Consider the following 10,883-nt stretch of genomic DNA (forward strand, 5'->3'; position numbering starts at 1 on the left):
CATAGCATTGGATTTTAAGCTAGTAAAACCACCCACGAAAGTAAATAATAAGAGAAACTGGTATCAAATAAAGTATTAAATGAACCCATAATCCTAGGTCTTTAGTCAGTGGTCTTTCTCAAGTAACTTTAATTTTTGTTATTTAATTTAGTGTTTATTTTTATTTAGTATTAATTAATTTTCTTAAAATTTTAGTTATTTAAATAAGATGATTTGTTATAAAATTTTAGTACTTAGTAAAACTTTAAGAACAAATCCCTATTGGGAACAGTACTCTACTTATTACTATATTACTTATTTACGATACCGTGCACTCATGTGAAAACTCAACAACACTCATACAAGCACCTTGTGCTGTGGTGATCGATCTACCTGTCCATGGAGGTTGATCCTTGGCTATTCCAATAGCTATATCAAGCTTAAAACCTCTCTGGATCGACCCGTCCTTGCCATGGGATCGACCCTTCATGCTTTATTTGCAAAAATTACTTTCCTTTGGCTTCCTTATCTAATCATTCTTTCAACCATTGATACCAATTAATCCAACAACATCACAGTAGGAAGTTCATGTGAATATAGTTGGAAAAACTCAACCAACATTCCAATTACATTAACATATAATTCATTCAAATCTGTCCAACATTTACTTAAGTTTAAACAACATCATTTCATAAAAGGTAAGAGTTTCATAATATGAATGTAAGAGGCTTGCTTAGGTCCAGTGGGCTATACCCACCTCAATGTTTTTGTGCTAGTCATGGACCCCTAAAAATAGATAGTGACAATATTGTAAAAGGTATTGTTAGGAAGAGTTGTTGGCGAAGCTATATAATTACCATAGCAGATTTATTTTTGCTCATCTGAAGTTTTTGAGATCACATGGGAAGGCTATTTAGGCCACGCTTATGTGTTTTCTTTTGTTGTTCTCTTCATTAATTCAAAGTCATTAGCTTTCAAAAAAAAAAAAAGAGGTAACATTATATAAAGTAAATTCAAACAGATGGTCAATCAAACACAGACAAACAAGATTGGTAATAATTCTATTTTATATCAAACAGTCGGGTTTCCGAACCCCCACAATATGACACACACAACCAGATTATAGATGTAAGTAGATATATAATGGGAAAATGTTTATAGTTAGTAGTGCTTTTCCTAATTACATCAGAATTGCTAAGAGCAAGACCAACTATCCATTTGGAAATGGAGATTGCATTTAATATTTTGATTCAATATGTACTACATAGGGCCCCTGCTAGCTTTAACAAATATAATTTATTAGAACTAAGTGCAATAAATAATACAACATGGCAATAGCAGCAAGCAAGACTCAATTAGAAAAAGATAAGCAACCTCTTATTCATAAGACCTCATAAAGCATAAAATCAACTTATGAAGCCACTCTTGGGCTGAAATTTCAAAAGCTTATTTCAGTAAAGCTTGATCACGTTGCTCCATCGGAATGGGCTCAAGGATTGACTTGACACAATCTTGATTTTCTTTGCTTTGAATGCCAAACCAATCGCCATATTGGTAGATCCGATGAGTACATCGTGTCATTTCGACAGCAACTTTCACAATGTCGGGTGCTCGAAGAGAATCTTTAACTATTACTTTGTTCAATTTTTTCCACAAATTTCTTATCAAGGCTTTGACATGATCACGTGCTTCTTCTTCCGAAACACCTTCTTGGGTCATGTAAAAATGGATGAAATTCATTGATTCTCCCCTTTTCATTTCAATCTTCAAAAGATAAGTAATATCTGACTTAACAAATTATTGAAATATATAATAAAATAGGTAGCCACTAGTTTGGTAGACAAGCGAGAGAGATTTGCTGAAATGTTAAATTGGTACAGCAATAAAGCAATAGCAATGCATGTAAGAACTAACCTCGGCAGTGTTTAAATCATCAATGAGTCGAATAATGTAGGCAGGCAACCTAACTAAGTCAGAGGCAGACCAATGCTCCACAAATTCTGACAAATATTCGTTTATAGAGTGTCCTGCCACACCAAAAACGCCATAGACAATGGATATAGATATAGCAATCGAGACCGAAGCATTCTCAAGATATTCATCCGCCGTTGGAGTGTATCCACTGTGAAACCATCGTGCTTCTTTGAGATATCCTCTAACATAACAAGACCACTACAAAAATTGAATGTCAACTAGTTAGTATAAATTATAATTAATAGATAAAGTTCTCATTATGTATGTACTCCGTGCATAATTTTCATTTGTTCTTTAAAATTATGTCATATTTTTAAACATCTAATATTCTTTTTTATATTTGATAAATTATTATTTATGATTTATTTTTTTACTTTTTGGCATTAAAAATCATAAAACATCAATTAATTTGCAAAATTGTTTTGAAATATTTTCTAACAAATAGACTAAAACTAAAGGTTTTTTGTTTTTATCTTAATTTCCATAAAAGTTCAAGAAGGTCAAATAAATAATATTTTATTTGGCCTTTCCATTATATACCGAACTTGCTATATTTATTTATTCTTTTTATGAACATACCTGTTCCTTAATATAGGGTGAAATATCCATGCCATTATCTTTCAAGGCATCTTGGACCATTTCACTAACATGGTTGTACATCGCTGAGAAGGATACTTTCATGTACTCTGGAAGTTCCTCCATTGCCTTATTAAGATCCCATCTGCAATTTGGAAAAGTTTGTAATTAAAAGTTTGTAATGAACACAAATTTTCAAGAGCTTTGCTATGACTAAGGAAAGAAGTCGTTGAAAATCTAAATTTCTCACCTATTTACTGCATCCGTGTACTTCTCAAGCTCATCGAGTGAGCCATATACGTCAAATATGTCATCTAAGGCTGTTACCATGGATGCGAATTTCGCGAGGTTCCTCCTATATCTGGAGAATTGGGGCCCCGGAGGGCAACTCCCCATTGTCCAAAAATAAGACTCAAGTAGCCTATCCCGAGCAAAAGGTAGCCTTTCCTTATAGTTCAAGTCCTCCCACCACCTGCCCAATCAATTGAAAAACAGTAACAATTTCAATGATTTAAGTTGATGAGAAAATTAAATTTCCTAACTATCAGATTTTTATTTTTACCCATAAAAAAAACTATAACATTTTAAAATCTTATTTATTTTCAATCTAATTTAACTAATGATATCTAGTAATAGTAATTTAAACATATGATTTCTTACCAATGTAATTTAACTAATTAATGATATCAAGTAATGGTAATTTAAAATCCTGATAACAATCTTAGCTTAAGAGTTCTTATTTTTTTCCTTTTAAGATTTATTTTTTAATAGATCTTACTCCACTAGTTCCTGCAGCTCCTTCAGATAAACAGATTGCATGATATTGAAGTTCAACTTGGCAAGCTCGAGCAAAACCGAATTCATCTTAGCATCATATTGGTAGATAGCAATGAAATCTCGTGCTTCTGTCCAGGGCATCCTCCAGTGCAGTGGATATTCCAGTGATTGTTGTATTTGCTCAGCTTTATTTCCATCCATCTTCTTTCTTAACACTAACAGATGTTTTGTACTAAAATTCAGGGCCTCGTCAAAAACATCTTCTTCTGGCATCCCAAGGTGCGAAGCTTCGTATAAACTCAACAGCCCAAAAACATCTTCCCGTAAGCTGTCCATGAATTTTCCATCTCTCTCCATGAACTTATTAAACACATCTGCACATTTTCACCCCGTATCTTGAGTATGTATGGTACCTAAATAAACAAGGAGGGGAATCCCGTGTAGGGATGTATGCCCTCCCTACAAATGCAAAACTATGTCACAGCATCTGGTCCCGTCATTTTTTACATTGACAAACTATTCCTTTCAAGAGAGGTAGGTATAGGTTGGTAAAAGATATTGTATTCATGGATATATATTTATTGCCATAAATTTCAATAAAGCAAAATAAATCAGATTTGTCAAAAATTATATATAAATAAATAAGGAGTAAAATTAAAAATAAAAAAGATGTTTACACGATCATTTGAGCCTTGTTAGTCAATCTGACATGTTAAATTGGATGATCGATTATTTTAAAAGGTTAAATTAATAGAAAAGAACTTGATTATTTATTTAAATTCTAACACGCTCCTTCACATATAATTCATATGAATATTTAATGGGCTTGCAGGTGGACTCAAGTGTTGAAATAACCTGCGACCAAAAAGAATGACAGAAGTATTGCAAAGTTTAATTTGTAACCAAACACTTGAAACAATATTAAAGGGAGAAAAACACATCTTTTACAATTCGAAATTAAAGCTCTAATATCATGTTAAGTTGGCTGTCCAATTATTTCAAAACTTTAGTTGATAGGAAAGGGACAAGTATTATATTTAAGTTTTAATATGGGGTTTGATAAGGTTATCGATGACGAAATGACAAACTTTTCAAATTCGAAAACTTGCAGAAATAAAAAAATCAAAAGAATGACCATAAATTAGATATAATGTCCTTTAATGAAATGCTATTCAAAAAATTAAAACTATATATTAAAAATAACGATAACATTTTGCGCATTTAACCTGTACTAATGAAGAAACCATTTTGACGTGTTAGTCTAAATTGCAAGGCAACAGTGTAAAGATCAGTGGCAATGTTAGCATCAACAAGTTTAGCAAGAATGTCCTTGATATCCTTTTCAAAGTGGTAAGCCACTCCTAAGCGTTGCAGTGTGTTGATCAGATCCAGTTGGTCACGTGGTTCCTTCATGGTAGCAAGTAAATCCCTACCACCTTGCTTAAGTTCCTCAAGACGAGTGCCATGGCTCTCGAACTGCAAGGTTAGCCAAAATAAAGTGGTACAGGTTAAACACAGAGTAATTCTAAGGTGATGAAGCTTGGGCATCTAATGAAAGTAAACTTACTGAGTAGGGTGTGGTAAAGGACTTGACGAGTTCACCATCCCAAACAGTAGGAAGGTTACCTGCTGATCGCCGTTCAATACCTTTTGCTTCCATAATAATATTAAAATGATTAATATTGCATTGTAACTCGACCGGTTACAGGTATTTATAGAGATGCTGAAGAATTTATCCATAACCTAATAGCAGAAATAGCTGATCTTGTTTAGCAATTGGATAGTAGAAAATGATAAAAAATATGTCTTTTGGTTTTGTTATTCAAATAATTAATTTTTAAATTATTCACTTATATAAGCATTATGCCAACAAATAGTAGAACCCACGTGTAAATCATGTTGATGGATAGGCATCATAGACCATTGGAGATTTGTACTACGGATTGAAAGATGGATAGAGCTAGCCCATTTGATCCGAACTCGTAAAACCAGTTTGATAATTTAATAAATTTAATTTAATACAGCACATTTTTAAAATATGTTGTTAAAAATATTTTTAATAATATATTTTTTATATTTTATAAAATATTTTTATAGATTTGTGTTCACCATATAAATTTTTAGATCCACTATGAATCAAATGTAATAATAAAAGTTGCATACATTAGTAAAGGCTATACTTTTTTATATAGATTTGTATTTAGTGTACTGACTTGCAGCTCACCAAATGTTGCCATCTCATTAATAAGATAAGACTAAAAATTTTCAAGGACTTAAGCTTAAAAATTAAAAAGTTGTTAATAATTAATTAAATAAAAAACAAAAATATCTCTTTTCTTTTCTCTCCAACTCCCCCACAATGTTATCTTATTGTTTTCTTCTTTTTTTTTTATCTCTCTCTAACTCCATCTTCTTCATCCCTTCTTCTTTTGTTAAAATTACAAATTAAAATATTTCACTTTTTCCCAACCTCTTTCACTTTTTTTTTTTCTGGTTCTTCCATTGGCATCCAAAGTAAAATTTTATTAAATTCTTAAGAAGGTATGTTGCTGAAACCTTAAGAGAAAGAAAAAAAGACCGCTACCAAATGGGGTGGGCAACTGACTGATTTGACCACCAATTGTGATAACGAATCCTTCCTTAAATTGTGGCTGTGGGATAGTATTAGTGTTGAAAAAATTTTGAAAAAATTTTGTCATAACTTTTGTTAGAATTTTAATTGATATTAAATTGATCTTAGTTAATTACTTTTACCACTTTTATTAGTTATCACATCAAAATCCTAACTCAAATTAAAAGTAAAACCCTAATTTATTTATTTGAAAAAAATTGATTATCACATTATAACTCTAAATAATTTGTAAAAATTACTTAAAATGTAAAAATTATCTGAAAATCTCTTAAAGTTGAACAATTTTGTAAACTTAATTTTAATGCTAAAAGAAGAAGAATGGGAGTAGAAGATAATCAAGTTAGGATTAAAAAGAAAAGAATAATCAAAGAACGTTGTAAGGGAGTTAAAGAGAGAAAAAAAGAATTTTTTTATTTAACTAATTATTAAAAAACTTTTTAATATTTAAATTTAATTATTTAAGATTTTTAGTTTTATCTTATTAATGAGGTGACAGTATTTGGTAAGCAAACAATGTATAAAAACCTATACACTGTCAGTACATTAAATATTAATCTTCTTTATATTACTACTAAATATGGAAAAAAGCGAAGCTAAAAGTTTAAATAGGTACATTTTTTAAAATTTTACTATATAAAAAAATATATCGCTTAAAGAAGTGTGATTAAAATTCTATTTTATTGTATTGTCACTCAAATTCGAATAGGATCTAACTCGATTTGACTATAAACAATCAACAATCAATTTTTTTTTTAATGCTAATTGTCAAAGTAGAAAACTTTGTATTTTATGCTTACAATAACATAAAACAATTGAAAAAAAACCCCATAAAACACTAAATACGGACTTAAGAATATCCGGAAGCCCAAAAGGAAAAAACCTGATCATAATTCAAAGAAATTGGCTAAGGAAAATATTTGTGAAAACCACCGGTTCTTGGTAATTCAATATGGATGGAGCTTCTAAAAGTTGCCCCGGTGAGACTGGGATTAGTGGTGTTCTTAGAGACAGTGAAGGTAGATTAAAGATGCAATTCTCTAAATCTACAGGTTGGGGAGATGTAAATATGAGTGAGTAACTTGCTGTCAGAGAAGCATTTCTTCTTTTTACTGCTTCAACATGGATGAGTTCTCATAATCTTATTATTGAAAGCGATTCAATAAATGTGGTTAAGTGGATTCGTGATCCAGGGACTGTTCCTTGTCATTTTCGTAACATTATGTTTCAGATTAAGAGCATCAGTTCTAAAGTGATCAATTGGGAGATTTTTCATTTACCAAGTTCTGGTGATAGCATTGCTGATTGCTTGGCTAAGGAGGGGGTCGGCAGAGTTTCTGATTTCATCACGATTTTTGCTGCTTTTCTGTGTTGTTGTTTACCCATATTGATTCTTCCTGTTTCCCCTGCTGATGGGCTTTTTTCTTGTGCCTTCTGGTTCGTGTTCTTGGTTGTTTTTTGCAGGGCTGTTTCTTGTCATTGTTTTTCCTGTTTTGGCCAGGTCGGATTCCTCTGTTGTGTTTTCTCATCCTTTGGTCGAGTTGTTTTGTTGTTGTGCTGTTTTCTGGTCGTAATTGCACAGGGATTGATTCCTTCCCTGTTTTATTGATAATATCTTTACCTTTGAAAAAAATAATGCACATTAAATCACCAGATTATCTCACAAAATTGGCTATCCACTAAGCCCTCCATTTCTGTTTGTATTAGGTTTGGCTAGCTACCTGTAACGGCTGGGGTCTCCTTGAACTCCAACAATCACTTTTAATGTCTTGTTTAACTACAAGAATCACCTGAGAATGGTAAAGCTTTTGTTTGATTCATGGAAAATTTACAAGAAATTAAGGGAAATAGGGATATATACCAAATTTGCCACTATATTATTGTTTAATGTTCCCACCGTTCTTCAATTGCTTTAAATTTGGCCATCCTAGTTTTATTTTGATTAATTTTTAATTGTGAAAAAATATTTCATTTTTACAGTTGAAATAAGTTTTCAAAAACAATTTGTGTCATAATTTTTTTATTGCCAAGTCACTTCTTTTATTGTTTGTTCATAGAAAAATACCCGAGGTAATGGTCATGGAACCTCACATGTACTATTTCATTAATTTTTATTCAAATTTAGGCCAAAATATAAGATCTCAGACAAAGCCAAATTCCAAATACCAAAACCTGGTCATAAATCATACACATTAAATCACCAGATTATCTCCAATTTTATTTGTCTAATCACTCTCCTTGTCCAAACCGAGCCAAATTTCTGTCCGAGGGAATCTTTCCGTCAGAGAAAACCACTAGTTCCATGCATTAACCAGCCGCAGGAGGTGACCTGTCCGAACCGTAGCAGCCTCATTACAGCTGTCTAAGATCTCCACTAGTTATACCGTCCAAAACCAAGACAAGGCTCTTATCATAGTATCGCAATAAGGCTGTTCTATAATTATAGCTGAAAAATTTTACTTGAATATGATTTAATCACGAAATTCTAAGCCCTCCATTTCCGTTTATATTAGGTTTGGCTAGCTACCTGTGCGGGCTGGGGTCTCCTTGAGCTCCAACAAACACTTTTAATGTCTTGTATGACTACAAAAATCACCTAAAATGAGAATGGTAAAGCTTTTGTTTGATTCATGGAAAATTTGCAAGAAATGAAGGGAAATAGGGATCTATACCTAATTTGCCACTATATTATGGTTTAATGTTCCCATCGTACTTCAATTGCTTTAAATTTTGCCATCCTACTTCTATTTTGATTAATTTTTAATAGTGAAAAATATTTCATTTATACAGTTGAAATAAGTTTTCAAAAACAATTTGGGTCATAATTTTTTTATTGCCAAGTCATTTCTTTTATTGTTTGTTCATAGAAAAATACCCGAGATAATAGTCATGGAACCTCATATGTACTATTTCATTAATTTTTATTGAAATTTAGGTTAAAATATAAGATCTCAGACGGAGCCAAATTCCAAATTCCAAAACCAGGTCATAAATCGTACATATTAAATTACCAGATTGTCTCCAATTTTATTTGTCCAATCACGCTCCTTGTCCAGACCGAACCAAATTCCAAATTCCAATACCTGGCCATAAATCATACTAGTATTCCAAGTTCCAAATTCCTATTTTATTTGTTCCATGCATTCGCAGCCTCATTACAGCTGTCCAAAATCTCCGCTAATTATAGTATCGGAACCCGGACAGCCATATTGCCTAATTAGACAGCATATCTTACATTAAACATGTATTTATAGGGATGCAGTAAAGAATTTTTCGATTACATAACTTAGTACTATTTCAGTGTAACTCGATACGTCACAAGTATTTATAGGGATGCAATGAAGAATCTTTCGATCACATAACTTAGTAATATTGCATTGTAACTCGATAGTCACAGGTATTTATAGGGACGCAATGAAGAATTTTTCGATTACATAACAGAGTAAGGATAATAATTAAATAGTGATCAACAATTAATGGCGTGAATAAAACTGGTCATGTTTAGCAAGAGGAAATTAACTAGGAAATGACAAAAAATGGGTGTTTCCATCTTGTTATTCAAATTATTAATTTTCGAAATTTATTTACTTATATAAGCGTTATCCTCCCAAATAGTAGAACCTATGGATATGCATGGTTTTTGGGGATTTGAACTACAGATATAAAGAGGGATAGAGCTCGCAAAGTTGATCCAAACCACAAAAAATGTTTCGATTCATTCCAATTCAAATCAAATCTATTTCGATTTCATCACAAAAATGTTGAAGAAATGACCCTTTATCTAGAAATTCAGTAACAGATAAATATGGCGGGAATCAACTGATGACTTAAGATTGAAGAAGGCTTAGTTGCATACGGTGTCATTTGTTTCCTTGTCAAGTTTAAAAGTGTCTAAACGTTGGTTATTATGTTATTTTATTTCTTTTAATTAGTTGTGGTGAAATTATAGACAATTGAGCCATTTTGGTTGTCTTGTTTAGTTGTGCAACACTTTTTTGCGTCGTTTAAGTCATGTTCTTTTATTTTCTCCATATGCACATTAGAGTTATCATTTTGTTGTTTTTGTTAAAGGCTGAACAACCATATTTGCTATTCTTAGTTCGTTATCGTTTTGTGCAATCATTTTGTGCTTAGCTAACTTGACCCAATTTAGTCTCCCAAGACTGAATCTAAGGGCTTTGCAAATATTTTGGAGAGTATATAAATGAAAAATGCAACCGCTATGGTGTGGTTGCCTTTGATTCTCTGCTTTGTAGCGTCTTCTTTTTTTTTTCTCTATTCTTCTAGCTTTTTCAATTTTTCTTCAAAAAGTTTCTTTTCAAAACCTATTCATGGTATCAAAGCATCATTCTTAAGGGACCTATTGCTGGTTTTGCAAATCAGCTCTTGAAAGCTCATCAGTTGATTAGAGTTAAGTCTCAATGGCTACTGCAGGCTTCTTTAACTTCATCACCACGAATTTTCTCAAGCTTAAACTACCAGATTTAGGCAGTGAAGATGGGATCGTATCTGAAAGCTTTTGATCTCTGTGAAGTAGTTGAAACGGGAGAACTTTCGATACAAAGGCCTACAAATCCTACATTGGCACAAATAAAGTAGCATAGTGAGGAGGTTGTAGAAAGGTATAAGGCTTTGTCCTGCCTTCAATCTACAGTTTCTAATGCTATATTCGCAAGAATTATAAACTTTGATGATCCTAAACTTGTTAGGGACACATTGAGGGATGAGTTTCAAGGGAATGACAAAACCAAGATGATTCAGATACTGAATCTATAAAGGGAATTTGAGCTTCTGAAGATGAAGGATAAAGAAGGAATTCAGGCTTATGTAGATAGAATATTGAAGGTTGTGAACCAATTGAGACTCCTTAGAGAAGAAATGGCAAAGAGAAGAGTTGTAAATAAGTTTCTTATAAGTCTACTAGAGAGGTTTAAAGCTAAAATATCCT

General features: G+C 32.2%; 1 protein-coding gene across 1 annotated transcript; it reads right to left on the bottom strand.

Annotated features, from left to right (window-relative positions):
* Nucleotides 1,335-4,985, bottom strand: LOC108662680 (probable terpene synthase 9). The gene is made up of 7 exons (XM_018124108.1): nt 4,874-4,985; nt 4,533-4,782; nt 3,308-3,680; nt 2,780-3,001; nt 2,533-2,674; nt 1,894-2,151; nt 1,335-1,743 (listed from the first exon to the last, which is right to left on the bottom strand). Exons 1-7 carry the CDS (start codon nt 4,964-4,966, stop codon nt 1,426-1,428), a joined length of 1,656 nt encoding a protein of 551 aa, XP_017979597.1. The 5' UTR covers nt 4,967-4,985; the 3' UTR covers nt 1,335-1,425.

This window comes from Theobroma cacao, chromosome 7 (genome assembly GCF_000208745.1).
Source record: "Theobroma cacao cultivar B97-61/B2 chromosome 7, Criollo_cocoa_genome_V2, whole genome shotgun sequence".
Lineage (NCBI taxonomy): Eukaryota > Viridiplantae > Streptophyta > Magnoliopsida > Malvales > Malvaceae > Theobroma > Theobroma cacao.

Coding starts and splice junctions, on each gene's coding strand:
- LOC108662680 (XM_018124108.1), bottom strand. CDS start 4,966: ATGGAAGCAAAAGGTATTGAACGGCGATCAGCAGGTAACCTTCCTACT. Junction 4,783..4,873: donor CCTTTACCACACCCTACTCA/GTAAGTTTACTT, acceptor CTAACCTTGCAG/TTCGAGAGCCATGGCACTCG. Junction 3,681..4,532: donor TGGTTTCTTCATTAGTACAG/GTTAAATGCGCA, acceptor GAAAATGTGCAG/ATGTGTTTAATAAGTTCATG.